At 38.2% G+C, this 23,292-nt stretch overlaps 1 protein-coding gene and 1 pseudogene across 1 annotated transcript in view; both read left to right on the top strand.

Moving 5' to 3' along the window:
• The first annotated feature begins 450 nt into the window (after nt 1-450).
• On the top strand, nt 451-1,100 carry LOC143398516 (keratinocyte-associated transmembrane protein 2 pseudogene; annotated as a pseudogene).
• A 5,912-nt stretch (nt 1,101-7,012) lies between these two features.
• The window catches only part of Gns (glucosamine (N-acetyl)-6-sulfatase), a 36,148-nt gene continuing 19,868 nt past the window's right edge, over nt 7,013-23,292 (top strand). The window contains exons 1-7 of the mRNA XM_076854824.1: nt 7,013-7,350; nt 12,659-12,718; nt 16,266-16,472; nt 18,137-18,202; nt 18,635-18,733; nt 20,553-20,720; nt 22,464-22,546. Coding sequence (XP_076710939.1) covers nt 7,159-7,350; nt 12,659-12,718; nt 16,266-16,472; nt 18,137-18,202; nt 18,635-18,733; nt 20,553-20,720; nt 22,464-22,546 — 875 coding nt within the window. The 5' untranslated portion in view covers nt 7,013-7,158. The remainder of the gene's footprint in view (nt 7,351-12,658; nt 12,719-16,265; nt 16,473-18,136; nt 18,203-18,634; nt 18,734-20,552; nt 20,721-22,463; nt 22,547-23,292) is intronic.

Here is a 23,292-nt window from a genome sequence, read left to right as displayed (position 1 = left end):
GTAGTTTTCCCTACATTGGGAAAAGCATTGGGCTTTGTTCTGGAAGCCAAGTTACTTGCAGATTGGCTTTACCTTTTGAAGGCTGTGTTTGAACTTTGTTATTTGAAGTGTGGAGTACTTTTTGATAAGGAGAGTTCAGCTTTTTTACTAAGGCATGACATTTCCAGGTGCTTTATTATATTACCTAATCATCAAGGAGGACCTTCCAGTCTCTGCCAGCTTGGATCTCCAGTATCTCCAGACTCTCTGAAAATTATCTCTTTTATATCACCTTGGTCATTCTTTGCCTTGCCTTATGGTGTGTCACTCTTTGATTACACATCTCAAGTGTTCAGCAGTTTCAAGAGACATCTAGGTTATGTCTGCTGCCCCCCGATAAAGGGGCCACACAAGCAAAGCTCCTGTCCTTGCTGGGCATCCAGGCTCAGGAGGGCTGGAGCTCCTGTGGCCATGTCCACTGATGTATCACAAACAGATCCACCAGGCCAAACTGTAGGCAACACAGATGTTTCTGCTTCAAATGAGAATGCTTTAACACATGAAAACCCAGCCATACCTTCTATTTCCCAAATCAGTACTACTCTCCCTTCCCCAAATAGAGAACAACAGAGGACCATCTCTAATATGCCTTCCTCCCCTACCACATCGCCATTAAAAGAAGCAGCTGCTAACAATGAAGGTCCAAGTATAGAGGAGGAGGATCTTCTCACCGGAGTAGTTCTCCATCCACAGCCAAAGACACTTTGGATAATGGAGATTACCGAGAACCGGCCTATGACTGGCCACCAGTCCCAGTGACAATGAGTCCAATAAGGCTTTGGAAGAAAACAGAGGTTACCTGGAAATAAAAGTCAGTGGGATCTTTTAAGACTGAATCCTCAACTATAGGAAGAGGAAGACAGTCATTTCTTTTTTCATCTTATTTTTGCTTTTAAAAAAATTGCTGATGGTTACATTACACATCACAATAAAAGGAAGATTCTCCTCCTAGTTCAAGGCAGGAAATGGTATGATGGCCTTTTTTCCAAAACAGTGCAGTATCATTGCCTACCTAGAAGGCCATGTCTTCTCTGAAGATTACTAATGATTATATTTGTTGAAGCAATTAATTTGCATTTGCTCGTTATGTAATTTTATTTGTATGACTTTTTGATATTGTATGGATGTTTGCCATAAGCAGTTTGCACTTAAATGAGAAGTAGACTTCTCTTTTACCTCGGTGTTTTGAAAATCAAGTGTCATAGAATCTATAATCTTTACATACACTTTCAAAGTTTAATTCAATCAGATGTCCAAAAGTCTAAGTTAAGCATTACCTTGTATTTATACTGTTGTTTGTTTTGGTTTGGTTGGTTTTGGGGTTTTTTGGTTGTTGTTATTACTATGGATTGAACCCAGGGTGCTTAACCATCCAGCCACATCCCCAGCTTTTTGTTGTTGTTGTTTTTGAGACAGGGTCTTGCTAAATTGCTGAGGCTAGCCTCGAACTTGCAATCCTCCTGCCGCAGCCTGCCAAGACACTGGGATTACAGGTGTGCGCTACCACGCCCAACTACTGGTGGTTTTTATTATTTTCCGTTTATTGTACTTCTGGAAGTAAGGGTTTCTTTCTTTCTTTCTTTCTTTTTTTTAATTAATGCTACTTTTTTGGTGGGGGGAGACACCAGGAATTAAATTCAGGGACTCTCGACCACTGAGCCACATCTCCAACCCTATATTTGTATTTTCTTTAGAGACAGGGTCTCACTGAGTTGCTTAGTTCCTCGCTTTTGCTGAGACTGGCTTTGAACTCTGTGATCCTCCTGTCTCAGCGTCCCAAGCCACGGGATTACAGGCAGGTGCCACCGCACCCGGCTAATGCTACTTAATTTTTTTTAAATAATATCTTTATTTTATTTAATTCTTTTTATGTGGTGCTGGGAATTGAAACCAGTGCCTCATGCATGCTAGGAAAGCACTTTACCACTGAGCCACAACCCCAGCCCCTAATGCTACTTTTAAAAGATCCCAAACTCGTAGATAAATTCTAGCATATCTAGTTCTGTTGACTTAGATTCACTTTCTGCCAACCAAATACAAATTTTTAAACAAACATTACTTTTTGGTCCTAAATTGTAATGTACAAGGATGTATGTGATAATGCTTTGCATTTAAGTAACTTTTTCTTCCTCTTTAAAAACTGCTTCAGATGTTTTTAGGCAACTAAAACACAATTTAACAATATTGCTCAGTCTGACTACAATTTTAAGTAATATATTAACTGGCATAAGAGACTGCAATTCTGTGAACATAGATAAAATGTTATGTAGAATCTAATTTAATTACTTAATTAAATTATAGGTAGAGCGCTTGCCTAGCGCATGTGAGGCCCTAGGTTGGATCCTCAGCACCACATAAAGAGAATAAAGGTATTGTGAAAAAAAAATCTTTAAAAAAATTATAGGTAGAAACTGGAAAATATTAAAACACATAAAGAATTACTTTTAGTTAGTAATTGGAAGTTTCCTCCAAGACTTCAAGCAATGAGTAGAGACAAAACTTTTATCAGGCCAGGTTCAGTGGCCCATGCCTATAATTCCAGCTACTAAGAAAACTGAAGCAGGAGAACAGTATGTTTTAAGTCAACCTGGGCAATTTGGTGAGACCCATCTTAAAATTAAAAGGGGTTAGGGATGTAGCTCAGTGTCAGAGTACACCTGGGTTCAAACCCCAGTACAGCCAAAAAAAAAAAAAAAAGTGTATGTGTGTACACATATCAGATTTGTTCACTTTCTTATTGTATAGTAAGTTTGAACAAATCTTAGGGGCCATTATCACTTAAATAATATTGTATATAGGTCTTTCAAATTAAAATTATACCTGAATGAAGTTATTGGGATGCTATATGTGTACAACAATCTTTTCCTCTCTGGGACTTGTTTTTTTAATAGCAACTGGAACTTACTATATTTCATTTTAGTCTTTTTATCAAAGAATCGATCAGGGCTGGGGATGTGGTTCAAGCGGTAGCACGCTCGCCTGGCATGCGTGCGGCCCAGGTTCGATCCTTAGTACCACATACAAACAAAGATGTTGTGTCCGCCAAAAACTAAAAAAAAAAAAAAAAAAAAAAAAAAGAATCGATCAGTATGTAAATATTTTATTTGAACACACTTTACTTACAAGTGTCACTACAGCTTCTTAGAAAACATAATCCTACTGTACATTAAACAAAGCACAGGTGAACCAATGGCCATATATTTTGTATGGAGATAAAAACAGCAGCACCGTCTATCCTCCTCTCTGCTCTCGGGTTGGACAATTGACTGTCCTAACAGGAAAGGGAAGCACAATGGAAATATACCTGTTTTACTGCAATAATTTTTTTCATATCTGAAAGGGAATTGTTTAATACTCTGAATAATGATTTTTAAAAATATATGGCAGGGTGTGGATGTAACTCAGAGATACAGCATTTCCCTAGCATGGGCAAGGCTCTGGGTTTGATCCCCAGCACTGGAAAAAATAAAAAGGCAAACACACACACAACATCTATGCAGATTTAATGAGCTTTTAGCCTACATAGCGTCAATTTCTTTGAAACTCTTCCCTCCAACTTCCATCTGCCTCAGCCTCCCTCCACCTTGATCTTGCTACCCTCAACATTATCAGCAAAATAACTTTGTTTTTCCTGGATCCTCTTTCCTGATTCTGGTTCAGAATGTGCCTCCGGGCCAAACACTGGGGCAATTGTTTCCTTTCACAAGGATCACAGTCCTGCACTCATGGTTATCCTTTGTGTAAAAACATATTTTGTCCTGTTTTCTATTCTTTTGTTTTTGTGGTACATGATTGAACCTAGGGCCTCCTGCAAACTAGAAAAGCATCTACAATTCAGCTACACCCTCAGCGCACTGCCCTGTTTTCTGGTTGTTTATATGAAGAGGTTTAGTCTGGCATTATTATTCTTTAATGGTCAGAAGTAGAGATTATGAGTTCCTTAAAAGTTTAAGTAAGCGCTGGGGTTGTGGCTCAGTGGTAGAGGGCTTGCCTGGAATGTGAGGCCCTGTGTTCTATCTTCAGCACTGCATACACATAAATAAAATAAAAGATCCATTGACAACTACAAAAAAAATTTTTAAAAAGTTTAAGTGAGAGAGATTTACATTTCAGAAGTTAAATGAAAAGTAGTATTATTCACATAATGCAAATTTCATGAGAGTTAAAAAACTGATGGTTGGATTTTATCCATATTTGCTCAAGCTCTTAAGAAAAAAATGTCAAAATGAAAAGACTTACCAAATTGATTTATGAAAAATTGAAATAAGAAAATACATTTAAAAAGTGTTATCAAATATATAACCAAATGTCAACTAATATTATATATTCGATATTGGATATGACAAACACGGACCAGTTGCAATTATTGTACACTGCTCTTCTCATAGGAAACCCTAACACCCAGGCACAATGGAACATTCCTGTAATCCCATCACTTCAGGAGCCTGAGGCAGGAGGATCACAAGTTCAAAGCCAGCCTCAGCAATTTAGTGAGGCTCTAAGCAACTTAGAGAGACCCTGTCTTAAAAATATATATAAATATATATAAAAAACTACTGCAGATGTGGTTCAATGGTTAAATGACTGTGGGTTTAATCCTCAGTATGGGAGTGGGGATGTGGGTAGAGTGGGGATATGGGTGGGGTGGGGTGGCAAACCAAGAGTGATTTTTAACTTCTTTGCCAACTAAAAATATTGAGACTTTTTTTTTATATAAAACAAGAGAGCTATTTTCACCTACAGCTGAACAACATTTATAATCAGTCATATGTCAACACAATTATGAAACTATGATGATTAGTATAAAGGGCTGCAATTTACTATTATTATTATTATTATTATTTTGCCAGTGATTGAACCCAAGGTCACTTAACTATTAAGCCAGTCTTTTTTTGAGACAAGGTCTTGCTAGTTTGCTGAGGATCGCTTTGAAATTGCAACACTCTTGTCTAACACTCTCAAGTCACCAGGTTTACAGTCCTGTGTGCCACAGGGCCTGGCAGTATGCTCTTTAAAACCAATTGTGGAGAATAGAAACCACATACAGCTCATTACCTTAATTTTGTTAGAGAATTCCCCCCCACCCCCCACATCTGAAGTCATTAACTACTTCCTTGTTTTATAACAGTTTTATGTTTTATTTTCAGGTTCAACTATTACATGAAGTATTTGAAAAGTATATATCAACTTGGACTTTGTCTAAGTATAATTAAATTGTCTTTCCATTACAAAGTTGTTCAAGCTTTACAACTTAGGTTCAACAAAAATTTAGGAACTCAAAAATATATTACTGACAACTCAAAAGAGAAACCCAAACACAAATGAAATGTAAAACTTTATTTAAATAGTTGATAAAATTTAGAAGACATTTTGGAAAATTACAGATTCCTGATGTGGATGTATAATAAAAAACTTTCTTTTGTCATCTTTAAATTAATTTTATTAAAGCCCTGAAATAAAATTGGGATAAAAAGTAATGGAATATCTAACCAAACTGATTAAGATGAGTGATAAAATCAAGAACAATTATTCTGATATGGACAAGTGAACAGTAACAAAAATGTTTCCAATAAAAAAAAATCAGAGGAAGAGAGTAATCATTGCATAACATAAGCATATATAAAAAAACATGTTGTACACTTTAAACATATATACTTTGTCAAGTCTCAATACAGCTGGAAAAAAAGGGTTTACAATCTAACCCCGAACCAAAAACAATTTTATATTTTGGGCATCCATTTAGAGGGATCAGTTTCATTTTGGGGGGCAAGAAAGTTTTCCTTCAAGTCTTGAAACCTGAATTCATTGGGGTATTTACCAGTTAAAAAAATTCATCTAGCATAAGGCTGCAACCAGATTCTCAGCATAATTCCTTCTTGCAGAGCAGAACCCTACTTCATTCTTTTAGAAGCTTCTTTTGATTTCAATAAATTTACTTTTTTAAAGTACCAAAAAAAGTATGGAGCTATAATTCAGTGGTAGAACACTTACTTAGCAGGCATGAGATTCTGGGTTCATTCCCAACTACCAAATTGGGGGGAAAAAGGCACTACTTCCTTTTGCATAAAAAGCCTTACAGTTGGGTATAAGGATAATTGTATACACAGAGTTTCGAAGTATTTCTACAATTATTTTAAGAATAGTGCTTTCACTGCTTTAAGTTTTTTCTTGTCTGGGTCCATTTTAGATACACTTTTTTTTTTTTTTTTAACTAACAAGAGGATGAATTCTGTAGTATTGAGTTGGGGATATAACTTTTGACAACTTACCTTACCAGTTGCAATAGTTTTTATAGACTTCAGCAGAGGAGCAAGGTAAAGTTGTTCCAGAATCACCACAAAAATAAATTCTTAGTTTCATGCAATTTCTTCCCCTAAAGATTACTTATTACTGTTGGGTGACCATGTTTCAGAATTTTTGGTTTTGTTCAATGTGCATATCCTCCAACATCTTCTAAAATCCACCAAGGAACATTAGGATAAAGGCGCCAGGATATTCCCTAAATTATGTTTGAAACCACGATGTCAGATGAAGAAAGTAAAACCTAATCAGACTTCTTTACCAACTGATCCAAGTGAGAATGCTAACACTTTCCCAACAAGGTGCAGAGAAAATTGGAAACGATTGAATAAATGCTCGTTAACTCGGGGATTAAATACGGTAGAGCCTAGACTTCACCCAACAGCTGTGCATTCCTCCTCTTTTAACCGGTGTTCGCTGACTTCCCCCCTCCTTTTCATCCCTTCATTTCAACCTTTTCAGCCAGCGCTCACAAACAGGTCCTACCAGAACACAACCGCAGCCTCAGCCTAGCTTCAGCTTCAGGCCAGCAAGCCCTCCCTCGGCTCCTAGTTCTTCGCCCCTTTCCGGCCACTGCCCGGGAGTTTCCCATCCGGCTGCTTTCGTCCGGGGCCCCGCCCACAGCCGCTCTCACGTGACTGCGCGTGCTCCGCCCCCTGCCCCGCCTCACGTGATCGCGCCTGGGGAGAAAACGCATGACCCCAGCCCCCGGCCTTCTAGGCGCAGTCTTCCCTCCCTGCAGCTAGTTGACTTCTCGCCCTTCGGTCACCGGCACGTCTCTCCACCCCGTCCCGGGGTGTCCCCGGAGCCCCGTCCGCCATGCGGCTCCTGCATCTGGCCCCAGGTGGGCCCTCGCGGGGCAGCTCCCGCCACCTGCTTGCCTGTAGACCGGCGTTGCTGCTGCTTCTGCTGAGCTGCTGCCTAGGGGCTTCAGGTGTGGCAGCAGGCTCCCGGAGGCCCAATGTGGTGCTGCTCCTCACCGACGATCAAGACGACGTGCTCGGCGGCATGGTAACTCTTCCATTTCTGCCCCGCCCCTCCATCTCCCCGGCTACTGCCTGACTTCGTGCTCTTTTTCTTTAACCCCACCCCCAAGCTGGCTGTCCCGACCCCCGGTCTGTTTGGTTTTGCTGCTCAAGGTCATTCGCAAACAGCAGCTTTGATGGGCCGCAGGACTATTTCTCTTTCGGATTTGATTCACATGCACATATCACACACCACACAACCAGTCTGGCCATTACTGCTGCGGGGTTTGCGTTCACGCCTCAAGATAAACATGTGGACTCCAGTTAAGGATAAGTTGAACCAGTGAGGCGCAGGTGCTGGAAAGAGCACGCAGCCCTGTTTGCATTTCTTTTGGATTAGGGGCTTAGAGGCCATTGTTTCAATCCCCTTTAGGAAGGACCTAGGCCCCCTCTGCATTTGTGCCTGTGTATAGGGTCGGCCTGGTATCTGTAAAATAAGTGCTGACAAAATGAACTAATCTGGTAGGTAGACTGTTGAACTGTTGGGAGTGACCCCAAAGGATCAGGAAAGTTTAATTAGCCTAATTGAACGCCTGGCTAAAGCATTAGATACTGTCAGCGGGCTGTCACGAGACTCGGGGGGAGGGGGATTGAACCCAGGGTCTAGCCCATGCTACCTTCTACCATTGAGTTGCATCCCCAGCCCTTTCTTTTTTTTTATTTTGAGACAGGATCTCACTAAATTGTCCAAGCAGCCTAGAACTTGAGATCCTCCTTTCTCAGCCTCCCAGTATCCGAGATTACAGGTATGCACCACTGTCCTGGCCACCAAATTTCCTTTTGTCTTAGAGTTGCTCTTGTATTTTAGAGGTTTGGAGTTTATGACTTTAATCAGCATTTACCCCAACCCCCTTATAAGGTCAGAAATGGGGCTCATCCAGGGCACAGAAGCAAATTATTGCCTCAAGGCATAACCTGACTGGCCCTCTGATTTTGAGTCTATCCGACCTCTCATCCTTCGATAAAAACAAAATTTCATTACTGTATTTCTTTTGGTTCTCTTTTTGCTTTCAGCTAAGGGCTGAAACTATGAAAACTCTCTAGGCAAGAGGTTCATAATTTTTCCTGTATGATAACATCCTTGCTTAGTGTGCTTCAAATTGCTGTTCTCAATCCATGAGTGAATTGTGAAATAAGTTCAGTGAGTAGCCACTAGCATTCTTTGGAAGAGTACAATGGAAATTGTGTTTTACAAATGATAATGGTAAACATATCCATATGTATATTTGTTTGGGTTGTGAATAAAATATACTCAGAGTATGCTCAACAATATCAGTCTTTTCTAGTGGATGTTTAAGATACTTGTGTTTTGAATCCACACTTTTTCCTCTCACATATACCTTATTGACTTTTAGTTTCTACCCAACCATATTGATACTGAGTCTTAATTTCATTTCTCTTTTTACTTTTACTTTGGTTTTGCCACCATTCCAAATACTATACTTATCCTCCTGCTTACAAAACTTTAAGTTTGTGTTCTTCAAGAGTGTTTTGTCTAGTAGAAAAACAAGCCATCTGTGTCAGTGACCAAAGTACTTAGTTAGAAGGCCATGCTTTCATCTCTCTACTCAAAACAAAATTCATTACTTAGATTTAAGGTGTTAGAATTCAATTTCTTCTAGTCTCATTGACCACAGCTGTTGTCGGTATCTTTGTGATCTCTTGTTAGTACATTAATCCTATTTGCTTCTTTAACCTAGTAGCAGAGTCTTTTTATAAGTGTTCAGACTGGGGAGACAAGTCAAAATTGAGTGGAGAGCACAAGTCATGCTCCCAACTCTTCAGAGTATTCTGACTTTTCTTGTAGCTTTTCCAGAATATTCTGCTAAGTATCAAACAGGGCTTCCAAAGGAAAGAGCTAGGACAAGAACGGCAATTGAGGACCTACTTGGAACCAGCAAATGTGAGGTATTTCATAATTCTGTTTCAATCATAACGGGAATCTTCTGCTGTAGATATTGTCCTTAAATAAGAGGAAATGAAAATTCAGACATGCTGAAATTATTTGGCCAAAGTTCATTACTTAATTTGTAGGGGTCAAAGCTTGGGTATTTTAGGATTCCTGACCACCATGTTTTTCTCCTTTTGTAAAATACTGTGGTAATTCTGACTTGTCAGATGTCATTTCACAAACCCACACCAGCACAGACACTTATACCATAAAAATTCTTCAGGTGACATTCAAGAATACCAGTGAATCCGTGATTTTACATATAATTCTTCATGTATAATAGCTTTTTGTTCGTTTTGGTACTGGGGATTGAACTCGGGGGGCACTCAACCACTGAGCCACATTCCCAGCCCTATTTTGTATTTTATTTAGAGACAGGATCACATTGAGTTGCTTAATGCCTCAATGTTGCTGATGCTGGCTTTGAACTCGAGATCCTCCTGTGTCAGCCTCTTGAGCCACTGGGATTATAGGTGTTCACCACCACACCTGGCAATAGCTTTGTTTTTGTGGAGAGAGGGTCCTCTGACCCAAAAACGTTTATAAATTGCTGCCATAGTTCAGTAGTCAACCTTGCAGATAACTCACGTTGAAGAATTGTAATACTTGGTATAATTTTGGTTTAAAGTGAAATTCTTTGAATCAGCTTGATAGCCTTATGCAGCTGTATTATCTTTGACATTTCACTGTATTTGTTCCAGGTATCATCTGTGGGACTTTGCTTTTACTGTTTTTCCTAGAGAACTGTTCTTTTCCATTACTTGATTTTTACTTAAACATCATATGGTGCTCTGGGACACACTGTTCTTCACAAAAGCACAGGTTGCGCTTTTTAAAAATTATTCACTATAGGAAAAAGTGATATTTGGTCAAAATCTCAACGAAACCAGGGAAGGAGCCATAGGGAAATGTAGGAAAAGAATAAATACATGTCATTGCTTTACTTAAAACAAAATGATTTTCATTGTTAAAAGAAAAATTAGCCAGGTGCAGTGGCGCATGTCTGTAATCCCAGCACCCCGGGAAGCTGAGGCAGGAGGATTGGGAGTTCAAAGCAAGACTCTGTCTCTAAATAAAATATAAAAAAGGGCTGGGGATGTGGCTCAGTGGTTAAACACCTCTGGATTCAATCCCCAGTACCCCCCCCCCCCCCCGCAAAAAAAAAAAAAAAAAGTAGCCATAGAATTATCAGAATTGTCAGAACTATTTCAGAGCAGGTATTCATGGGACCAGGAAAGTAAATGAGTCCTTAGGGCTTTTATAGAAGGGATTTGACTTGGGATGAGTAACACATTTACTCATGAGAACAGAAGATTGGCTGCTGCTTAATTGCATGACCTTCACCTGACCAGCCCCTGTCCACTTGAATTAGCAGGGATACACATTTTGGTACAATGTGGTGTCTTGCTTTGGACCTGTTCCACTAAGCACAGATTATCATTATCACTTGTATTACCATTAGTAGAAAAAGGACTCCAGTTAGGAATATAAATTTCTTAGACTAAAATCAAAATTCCTATGTAGTCCTGCCTCATCCTCTGGCTTCTACCTGCCTTTCTGACCTTGTCTTACCTCTTTCCCCTTTACCTCTTGGGCTGCTTCAACCACACTGGCCTGCTCTCTGTTCCTCACAGGTTCCTCTCCTTCCTCAAAGAGTTTTTGTGCTTATATTTACTCAGCCCAGAGACATCCTCTCCTGAAAGGCCTGAAAGAGGCCTTTCCTGACTACCCATCTGAAGTAGTTCCCCCTTTCTTTCCACCAGCTCCAGTCACATCATGCTGACTTACTATGATCAAAGCACTTATGACTACCTGAAATAGTTAAGTTGTTTAGGTGTCCTTGAGTATCATGAGGTCAAGGACATTCTTTTTTCCACCATTGCCTAGATCAATGTATGGCACACATTAAGTATATAATAAATGTTTTATGGTCACAGTGCAGATTTTTTTTCTTTGTGATGCTAGGGCTTGAACCCAAGGCCTTGTGCATGCAAGGCAAGCACTCTACCAACTAAGCTATGTCCCCAGCCTTAAGTACAGTCTTAAAACCAAGTCAGACTTGGTTCAAAATTTTTCCTGCATATTGGATAATTTGACAAGTCTCAATCAATTCATAGTTCTTTCCCCCACATTCTCATTTTCTCTCCCAGTTTCCTCATGATAATTTGGATTCTTTGTCAAGCTAATATTTAGTTCAGTCCACTCTTCTGGGAAAACATGTTTTCTAGTGATATTTTGAGAACTGGTGACATTGCCTCTGAAGGTTAGCACACATCTTCTACAGTGCTGGTGTTTCTTTGGATCCCATTAAGGATCTACTCATGTAATTATCAAAGCTCATCTTAGAATTCTCATTCTTTTTGATTACGGTTCCTTAGGTTTTCAGTTATCAATAATGGGGAAAAGCCGTTTATACATTGTTGAAAATGAGTCTCTTATGAATCTAGTTTATATTTGGAATATCAATCTTCAAGAAATTATCACATAAAATAACTTACCAGTGTATATGGTGTGGTCTTAGGTTTCAGAAGTACTTTTAGAGTCATTGTGAACTGCCTCATAGTACTACTAAAATGAGCCTCTTTGGTGCTTTTTTGCTGTGTGGAAAGTGAATAAAGAGTATTGGTGTCCCTTTTATTTATATTACTTCATACTGTTATCATTTCTAGGATAAAGTTAATTGTTCTCTGCACTTGTCAGAATCTTAGATTTTGAACAAAAGATGAAAAGCCAGGATAAAAACAAAGTAATTTCTGACTAGCCTTCTGCCTAACAGGGTTCTGTTAAACCTGCCTGCTACCTGGCTCAGGTGGTGACCAGTCAGGTGCAGAGGGACAGTAAGCTGGTAGCTGAACAGTGCGTGTCTGGTTCACCACTGAGGTTTGAAGCCATCTCTGGATCTCAAAGCCTTGTCTGTCAGAATCTAATTGTTGTTTCTCTTTAAAGGGTGGGAGGCACCTTTCATATCATTTCTAACATTTTGCTTCTAAAGATGAATCCTTGGAGATAGGCTGGCACTATCTGCCTTCTAAGGTGACTACTAACAAATAAGGGAAGGACACCAAAATTGTATTATATTGAAATCAGCATTGCTGGAATAATGTCATCAGCCGTGAGCTTTCCCTTCCTGCTTGTGTTACAGACCCCTGCACTTTGGCACAGGGTCCTAACCGAATATTACCAAACCTGTTTAGTTTATCTCCAGAATTATACGATTCTTAGCTATTGCTTAGTGACAAAGCTGACCATTGTGAATAAAAAAATAATACTTAAAAACACACAAGTTTTGGTCTGTGTGTTTTATCAGAAGAAATTGTTTAATGGATAATTACTTATTTTACAGACACCACTAAAGAAAACCAAGGCCCTCATTGGAGAGATGGGAATGACTTTCTCCAGTGCTGTAAGTTTTGAAACTAATTTTGTTAGACTTTGTGTTTATATTAAGAAGAAACACTCTTCTGGAAGTCTGGTGTGATCTTTGAAGGTTGTTTGTCGGGGGAGGCTGGGGATCGAACTCATGCAAGGTAAGCCCTCAATTGAGCTATGTCCGCAGCCCTAGGAAGGGTTTTTTATGGTTAAATGTCTGAGCTGAAGGAAGGACTTTATATATAGTGTTATATAGATTTTAATGGAAATATTACTTGCTATCAATTGAAGAACAGTTGTAGGTTTTTTTTGGTTTTTTTTCGTACCAGATATTGAACTCAGGCACTCAACCACTGGGCCACATCTCCAGCTCTATTTTGTATTTTATTTAGAGGCAGGGTCTCACTGAGTTGCTTGGTGCCTAGCCATTGCTGAAGCTGGCTTTGAACTCATGATCCTCCTGCCTCAGCCTTCTGAGCCACTGGGATTATGTGCATGTGCCACCATGCCCAGCTAGTTGTAGGTATTTTCTAAGCCAGTCTATGCTGCAACTCAGAACCAGAGAATTTTATCTAAAATCTCATTGTTTTAGGGCTGAGGATGTGGCTCAAGTGGTAGCGCGCTCGCCTGGCATGCGTGCGGCCCGGGTTCGATCCTCAGCACCACATACAAACAAAGATGTTGTGCCTGCCGATAACTAGAAAATAAATATTAAAAAAAAAATAAATAAATAAAATCTCATTGTTTTAGATTTGAAAGTGGATTGTTGGAAGCAAGTAATGATTATATTTTGATAACCTATTCTATGGTAAAACCCAATTAACTCTGATAGTCAAACCTGATAAAAATAATAGCACCCAAAATATATACATATATATTTATATATAATATAAATACATTAAAAGTTATATTCCATATATGTTAAAATATATTCTATTATTATGTATAAGAACAAATTTTAAAATTAATAATATAGAAATTTAAAGAAAATACAGATGCAAAGATCCAAAATAAAATGCTACCAATTCAAATTCAGCAACCATACATGTAACTCAGTAAGTGGGTTTGGGGATGGAAGGATTGCTTGATCCAGAAAAATCTATTGCATAGTACAACCATGTTAGGCCTAAGAGCATAGATTCCACAACCAGACTGCCTAGTTTTGAATAGTTGCTCTTTTATCTACCTCTGTAACCTTGGGTGAGTTATTTGACCTCTCTGGTTCTTAGATTCCCCATTTGTAAAGTGAGTTATCAAAATCTATTTCAGTGTTATTATAGTTAAATGAGTTGATGCATGTAAAGCACAATATCAGTACTGGACTTTCAGTAAGAGCTCATAATACTGGGTTATTGCATTGTCTATCTACATGATATCAGTAGTTGAAGTAGTAGAAAGAAGGAAAGTTAGATGTTCATCTTGAAAGATGTTTGACTAGTTCCCTGAAATTTAGCGTCCTTTCCTGGTAATATTAAGTTGTTAATACATCCTTACAATGATGAATATTACAAATAAATAGCACACTTTATACTTAAGGTGAGAGACTTAGGGCATTGTTAGGCATGAGACAAAGATTTAATTTTTTATGTTCTAAACTGTCTAATCATTGTCATAAATCTAGATTGAAATAAAATTAAACTATTTGAAGTTAAAAATAATTTCCACTCTTGGATTTTTGACCTATAAAACAGAATTATTTGAAATTTTTCTGTGGTGCAAGGAATTGAACCCAAGGCCTCATACATGCTAGCCAAGCACTGAGCTACATTCCCAGCTTTTTTTACTTTTTGATACAGGGTCTCATTAAGTCACCCACGCTGGCCTTCAACTGTGATCCTCCTGAGTAGCTGGGATACATGTATATAGCACCACACCTGGCTAGAAAACTTTGTAAATTAATAAAATTTAGTAAGGCAAAAATTAAAAAGTAAAAATAACTTCTGTATGAGTTAGAGAAGTTGAGGAAGAGATCTTATTGATAATAGCAAAGTATAAACACTCTAGAAATGGCTGGTGATGTTCCAGAAATGGTTTAAGACTAAGTTAAAGTACTTAGCAAATGATAAAAATAAAAATACCTTCATAGATACATACATCATTTTCTGTGGTAAGACACTTAAGTTTATTCTAATCAGAATCTCCACAAGACTTTTTTTAATATTTATTTTTTAGTTGTAGTTGGATACAATACCTTTATTTTTATGTGGTGCTGAGGATCGAACCCAGGGCTTCTGACGTGCTAAGCGAGCTCTCTACCACTGAGCCACAACCCCAGCCCCAGAATCTCCACAAGACTTTTTAGACACAAATGATTTCAAAAGTTATCTAGAAGGCTGAAAGTGTACCTTAGTGGTAGAGCACTTGCTTAACATATGCAAGACCCTGAGTTTGATACCCAGTAACATACATGCAGTTATCTGGAATGATAAATAGGTAAAAACAATAAAGGCATTTTATATTTGGTGCTAGGGACTGAACCCACAACCTTGTGCATACTAAGCACCCACTCTATGACTCAGTTATACTCTCAACTAAGAGGTTTGTTCGTTTTAAGACATTACCCAACTATATATTAAAATGTGATATGAAGATACCATTAGCAGTGTGATAATGGCCATAAAATAGATCAGAAGACAAAAAGGGAAAGAATTAAGAGTTGCCACTGTAAAAATAACAGAAGTCAAGAGCAAAAGTAAAAAAGGGGAAGCATTTGTAATGTGACCAAATCTTTCCTTACTGCAAATCTTAAGTAACACGAGGCCAAAGTTCAGGAGGAAAAAATGAACAAAACACATGAAATGACTCTTCACATAGACGATTGGCTACTGTGCATGTAGATAACATTCTCCCTCACCAGTATTTAAAAATTCCTCTCTGGGCTGGGAGTGAAGCCTACTGGTAGAGCACATGTTAAACATATACAGGACCATGGTTTTTAATCCCCAGTAAACAAACAAAGCTAAATCCAACTTGAAAAGCCAAAAAAAAAAAAAAAGGAACAATATCTAATGTTGGCATGAATATGTTGACCTTCTCTTTCCTCCTGGTGTGGGTATATATCAGTATTAATGTCAATAAAGTGACTTGGGGATGTACCAATTTTATTGGGTAGAAAGGAGAAGGTTTGTTGATAGTAGCTCAGGAAACATAATTAAGAGAGGTGGTGGGAAAGTGTTAGAAGAACTATATAAAGCTGCAGATGAACCTGAAAATGAACCTCTGCTTTTCAGCTCCGTTAGATTCAAGTAGCCCTCTCTATCTTTGCTTAAGACCCTACTCCTGCCAGGTTGCATTCCCTGCATATTAATATTATTTCCATGACAGACAAGATTAGAATTACTCTTTTCTTCAGAAAGAAACCAAATTAAAAAGAAACTTCTTGGTTTGTCTCATCTGTCTTGGTATCTGTTCTGTGTAACTTAAAGTAGTTCCAAAGTATGTCATGTAAAGAAAATCTCTATTCCATGAGAAATTAAAAATTTGAAGTTGGAGTATTGAGAAGCTTCCTTTTATTTTCTTTAAAAGTGATGAAAACTTCATCCTTCTTGTTTAACAGACTTTTGCTTCAATTCTCTTTGTAGTATGTGCCAAGTGCTCTGTGCTGCCCCAGCAGAGCCAGTATCCTGACAGGGAAGTACCCACATAATCATCATGTCGTTAACAACACTCTGGAGGGAAACTGCAGTAGCAAGTCTTGGCAGAAGATCCAAGAGCCAAATACTTTCCCAGCAATCCTCAGATCAATGTGTGGTTATCAAACTTTTTTTGCAGGGAAGTATTTAAATGAGGTATGTTGAATGGCTTGTTATTTTTTTCTCCCTTATAACAGTTTTTAAAATGTGATTTAATAATTGATCAAAACTCCTGTTATTTTTTCAGTAGTGTCAATTCAAGTTGTGTTAAAGGGCTTGGGGTATCTGTTGTTTTTGCCTCATCTGCCCGTAGTTTACAGGAACCTGTTTACATGTTTCTGGTACTGTAGTTATTCTTCCTTTAAATAATCCCAGAAGCATTTATTTTAAAATTGTCCTAAGATTGTCATTATTGTTTGCATCTTCCCTTTTCCTCAGGACTTCTGCTTGTCATGTGGCTGTATCTTTTTTTTCTGTTTCCCCTTTATCAGGATCAGAATGAAGAATTTTTTCCCTCACATTTCTTAAAATCTTTTCTGAATTATAACTGTTTAATGCTTAACTCACTAACCCAAAAAGTGAGAACAGACTGTGGAGAGACTGTAATAAAGGGAAAGTACCTCGGGCCGGGTTAGAGTGATACTTCATTGTGACCTGTCGGAGCCAGGTTTCTGGGCCCCAAGTCTACCACACTGGCCTCAGCTTTTAGTCAAAGACCAAGCTTAAAATAGTGTAATTGGTGATATTTGGGGTTAGCTTTCGGAGTTAGCCTAGGAATGCAGAAACAAAGAAAAGATGTATATTTTCTTCTTCTTTACCTGTGGTTCCAGATGGTCTTAATATCTGATCTGAATTTCTGCTAGTTTTCTTCCTCTCCCTAATAATTAAGGGGATCTGCTTGTGGATTTAAAGGAAAATTAATCAGTTTGAAAGAATCAAGAGAAACAGGAAGTATGGTGTGATACTCAGTTATGGTGTTGGTGTGGGTCATAAAGAGAATAGAGAATCTATCTTTGCTTTGCATATTGAAGGTCATCTGATTTATATATGAAATTAGGAGAAAGCTCTCAAGTACAGAGAGTTTTCAGGGATTAAATTCTGCCTTAAATAGGCAGTATTACAACTCGTTGAAATAAGGTGGGAATGTACTGTGGTCTCTTAACTTATTCATCTCATCAGATAAATTATGCTCCAAAAGTAGATATCATCAGGGCAACTGAAGTAATAGATTCGATAGCTCATAGTCTATTTTTTACTATTATTAGCTACAGTGTCAGTTGAACAATTCATTCTGTGTCATCGTGGCTCAGTACTTACCCATGAATGGGTCACGGTAGGGTAAGCGACATGGACTTTTTCTGTAGCAGGCCAGAAAGTAAATGTTTTAGACTCTGCAGGCCATACATCTCTATTGCAGCTTGCTTGCTGTGCTGCCTTTATAGCATGAATGTAGCTGTACATTCTAGGTAAGCAAATGAGCATGGATATGTTCAAATAAAAGTCTGTCATCACTGAAATTTGAATTTCGTGTAACTGTCACATTTCACAAAATATTTGTCTTTTGATTGTTTAAGTCTTAGTGTATTGACCATACAAAACAGTTGGGAGGCCAGATTTGGCCTACTGTCTGTGGTTAGCAATTCTAGCTTAAGAAGTTCCTACGATTATAGAGTTCTTTACTTTTTTATTAGTCTTTGTGTTTGGGAAAATTGAGCACCTAGTCTGTTAGGCACTTGTCTAGAAAGATTCTAAATTTCCTGTTTCTTTATGGTCTGGTCATGTCTAATGAGTTCTAATGTCCTACTTTTCTGTCTTTTCAGTATGGAGCCCCAGATGCAGGTGGACTAGAACATGTCCCTCTAGGCTGGAGCTATTGGTATGCTTTGGTAAGTGATTATTGAAGTCAGTGACTTATATTATACACATCCCTCTAGATGCAAAATGTTTACTTGCTATTTTAACCCTGATACCAACATAAGTTTTTCTGCTTTATGCCTAATTGTTTTGTCTCCTTAAAAGAAAGCCTGTTGACTGGTGAGTCACTCTGTTCAGGGATGTTTTTCCTGCATTACAGAGGGTTTAGCAATGTAGTTTGCTGTTCTTCCTAGTCCACTTCTGGCTTTTAAACTAGAACAAATTATTGAAAACATGCTAGTCTTTGATAAAAAACCCTTGTCAGAAAATATAAATATTGACTTGAGTATCCTTTTTTCTGTCTTTTTGCTGTTTATAAATAGAGTACAGTTTAGCCCAGTATGGGTTTAGTTTTTCATTTTGTGTTGACCTTGTACCAGATTTTACTTTCCTCTTTTAAATAGGAAAAGAATTCGAAATATTACAATTACACTCTCTCTATCAATGGGAAAGCACGGAAACATGGTGAAAACTACAGTGTGGACTACCTGACAGATGTTCTGGTGAGTTTTTGGAACTCTGCCCTTGCAGGTTTGGTTCACATTCGATTAAGCCTCTCCCTGGAAAACCTCTAGTCTTGTTTGTGGCAGGTGACATAAATGTGAAATAATGTGGTATAACTGCCAAAGAATATGTCCAACTGATTAAAAATTCCTGAGGGTGTTTTTCTTATTTGTCGCTAGAATTTCAAGAACATCCCTTTTCCAAAGGGTAATAAGACCATATAGAAAATACTTTGTAGAAGTTTTACTTTGTTAGGAGCTCCTTTTTTTTTTTTTTTTTTAAATCTGTACTTTGGATTGAATGCAGAACCTCATGCATACTAGGCAAGCACTCTGCTACTAAGCTACATCCCCAGCCCCTTTTACTTTGAAACAAGACCTTGCTAAGTTGCCCAGATTGACCTTGAACTGACAATCTTTCTGCCTCAACCTCCTGAGTTGTTGGGATTATAGGTGTGTGCCAGTGTGTCGAGCTTGGGTTCCTACTCTTGGCCCCAGTTTTACTCACAGGGTCTGAATTCAAGACTCGGAGTAATAGAAGATGGCAACTTTACAGGCCTTTATGTAGGCAGAGGCATAGAGATGTGAGAGTTCTTTGCGTGGTCATTATGTGCACAAATTAAAAAGTGAATTTGGGACTTTTCTGTTCTGAAGTGTCTTTAATGGAAATCCTTCATAGAGCTTTTATTCACCAAATAGTTCAGCAACTACCTAGTACGGTAGGCATTCTGCAGTAAGTGAAACAAAGTCTATTCTGTGAAGGTAATTTGTGGCAGAATTTATTTGTGCTATGTGTATGTGGGTATATACACATGTACATTTGTTGCTTCATTAGGTAATAATCAGAGAAATAAGCATGGGGGGCGGTTACTTGGTAGGTAACATTTAAGCAGTAACCTGAAGAAGGTGAGAGTGAGTTATACACATCAGCAGAAATAATGTCGCAGGCAAGGGGAACAGTGAGTGTAAGGGCCCTGATTGAGCAAGAGTGTGCCCTGCACTTGTGAGAAACCACAAGGAAGTTGATAGAGCTAGAGTAAAGTGGGCAGGTGGGAAGGTGATAGGAAATAGTTATCTTCCGTATGTTGATCTAGTATTAGAAATAAATGAAGGTGTGAATCAGCTAGAACAATGAAAAACAGCATGTATATGGGGTGCTTTATTTTCATAAAGAATCTCCTGATAAGTAAATGAAAAATGTTAAGCCCGTATAAGTTCAAGCACTGGTGTGACGTGTTTGTTTTGACCTTTAATTTTGGTGCTGGGGATTGAACCTCAGGCTTTGTGCGTTCTAAAAGCACATGATGGTGTACCAGTGACCTACATCTTCTGTCCCAGGATTTGGGTTTAATATCCATTTAGTTTAGCTACTTCAGCTGGCATAATTGACAACTATTTTTTATGTATTTTCATAGATTATGGTAATTTAATTCACCTTTCCCACTTTTGAGAAGTAGATTTATTCTTTAAATTCTTTAAGTCATTAAATATATATATGCTAAGTTTCATTAATGTAAAATAATAGCAAAATGGCCGAATTTCTATTTCTTTCTATATGGGTGAAAATTTCTAAACTTGTAAAGTTATCAAGATCTCAGTTGCTTTTTTTATGATGGTATGCTTTTCAGTTTTGTAAATATTGCCTAGAAACCAAATGTTTTGTTCCAGTAGCATGCTTGCACATGACCATGAAAAAACATTATTAACCAAGATATACAGCTAAGATGACCTTGTACTCTCTGCCCACCAAAGGACATTTATCTATTAAGTGCTGAATTATTGGGTAGGGTAGGAGGTAACATATCTTTGTATGTGTCAGGCTAACGTCTCCTTGGACTTCTTGGACTACAAGTCCAACTTTGAGCCATTCTTCATGATGATTTCCACTCCAGCACCTCATTCACCTTGGACAGCTGCGCCTCAGTACCAGAAGACTTTCCAGAACGTATTTGCACCCAGAAACAAGAACTTCAACGTCCATGGAACGGTAGCCTTCTCAACCCTTGAATTAAGCCATACTCAGTATAATTAATAGTGTAATATACCTGTCAGGAAACCTTTGAGCCATGTAGTAGATTTTTCTTTCAATATCTTTTAAGGTAATGCACCTGCCCCTAGAATAACAAATAGTATAAACTTGCTTCACAGGTACAGATAAGGTTCCTGCCACACATCCAGGGAGCAGCAGGGGAGTCCACAGGGAATGGTGGAAAGGCCATCTTCCCTGATTACAGGAGTGTCACTCAGGCTTTTCTGGTAACTTGTGGGCTGGTTCTCTTCCCTCCTAGTAATGGCTGAGACACATCCTGGGGATTGAATTGGGTCTGTAGCAACACCAGCCCCACCCCAAAAACTCACTGGTCCAAGGCATAAGAAGAAGAGGGGTGACAGAGTGCCATGTGATTGGGAAGAGAAACTGAATGAAAAAAAAAACAAGCCAGCACAGGAAACACAATTAAAGGCCACACAACCCAAATATTTGCCTCATGTGTCAGTTTATTATATCTTTTTCTAAGTTACTCTAAGTCATTGCATTGCCCTCTGTTTTCCCACCCAGGATATTGATTGCCCTAGGTCCCTGGAGAGATCCTATCACAGTACTTTCTTTAGTTAATAGATTATACTTCCCTTGACCCAGGGTATGGGCAGTTCCTGATTCAAAGTCAGAAGGTCTCCATTGCCTCATGTCTATTCACCAGAAATCATAATTGCTTATAAGGTTGTTGAAGGAATGAGTCTTAAATTCAGACCCAATACTACCAATTTCTGGCTGTGAGATGAGTAAGATATCTTAAAATGGGAGTTCCCAGTCCTTCCTGCGACTGCTGTGAAGATTACAGACATCGTCTAGCATACCACCTGACATGCTGTAGGCTTATCTTGTTAAATATGATTTTTGACACTGAGTGACCTGGGTTTTAAACTGGAGAGCTATTTTCAACTTGTGTTCCAAAAGAAGGTAATAGAAGTTTGGAAACTTGGAACTAAATAAGTCATTTGTTTCATCACTGACCAAAAATAAAAAACAAAAATCATTCTGTTACACTCCATCCAGAGAGAGTTGTGTGGTTGAGTGTGAATTTCTAGCAGGGAAGAATGTGTTGTAAAGCATTTCTCAGATTTAACTAACTAAAAAACACTTTTGAAGACCATGGTTTGGGAGACGCTAGCTTAGAATATTGTGAATGGAGAGGAGATAATTAATAGTATATGAGAGGTTCTTGTATAAAAATGTGACTTTAATTGGGATAGCTCCTCCAGATTTGGACTTGAAGTTTTAAGAAACTGCTGTGATAGGATTTTCCCTAAGGATCTTGGGCACAAAAATTGAGGGCAATGGAATGATAATTCATTAGGCAAAACTTAGAGAAAGGCAAAGTTAATATTTACCCGTTTATAATTACAGTAGACATAGGATTGAGGTTATAAATTTAATCCTATGTTAGCTAATGGTTTCCCAATGATGTTCACTAAAGTCTTAATGTTGCTGACAAAGGAGCTAAGGCATTTTATAATTTGATAGGTGGTGGGAAGCTGAAGAATGAGTGATGGAGTTAATCTGAGAAATTTCCTTTTTAGGAGTACAGGAGAAGGGAGAGAGTCTGACATTAAATAGTTTCAGTTAACTTCTTTTCCCTAAAGTATGAAATGATCCTTTTATCAACTTTACTGATGTAGTAGTTTTAACTATGGTGACTTGGTGTTAACATTTTTTTCCTTCTGATTTTAGAACAAGCACTGGTTAATTAGACAAGCCAAGACTCCAATGACTAATTCTTCAATACAGTTTTTAGATAATGCATTTAGGAAAAGGTAAGAGCTGCTGCTTTCTCAGTTTGAGTGGTTTTAAAGATAAGTGTGTCACGTTATCTTCAAAACAAAAAAACAGGGAAACAAGTCTCTAGGCAAGATGCTTTGGGGCATCTGCTACCTCAGAAGCAGGCAGATATACCTTTACATTCATGTGTACAAGGTAACCTATGGCCCCCAAGACTAATTAAATCAATTCATTTTTTAGGACTTGTTAAAAAATATTGCAAATTTAAACCATTTACTTGAAATTTTTTTTCCTGTTCCTAAAGGCAAAGTCACTTGGTGAGAAGTCAACTCAAACACTGAGCAAAATATCTATTTGCCTTTGCTGTTTGGAATTTTCAAGACATTCTAAGTCAGTTTTAAAGAATCTATTACTTAAGGTTTATTTTAGTTTAGACTAGAGGTTAGCAAACAACTTCTGTAGGGCCTGATAATAAGAATAGTAAATATTGTAGGTTTGCAGGCCATGTATTTTGTCAGAACTTCTCAGTTCTGCTGTTATAGCATAAAAGCAGCCCTGGACAATATGTAAATGAGTGATTGTGGCTGTGTTCCAATCACACTTAATAAAAAGGTAACTGCAGCCCATGGGCTATAGTTTGCCAGCCTCTAGTTTAGATGACTGAACAATGCTGAATAATATTTGAATTAATCTCTACTATTTGTTACTGAATTGAGAACTTTCCTTTCTGATTATCTCTACTCATCACCAGTAGTTATAAAAGTAAAGCTAACTAGTTGTT

This window comes from Callospermophilus lateralis, chromosome 4, assembly GCF_048772815.1.
Source record: "Callospermophilus lateralis isolate mCalLat2 chromosome 4, mCalLat2.hap1, whole genome shotgun sequence".
Taxonomy (NCBI): domain Eukaryota; kingdom Metazoa; phylum Chordata; class Mammalia; order Rodentia; family Sciuridae; genus Callospermophilus; species Callospermophilus lateralis.
Note: the sequence above shows the minus strand (reverse complement) of the source record. Positions and strands in the feature narration are given on the sequence as shown.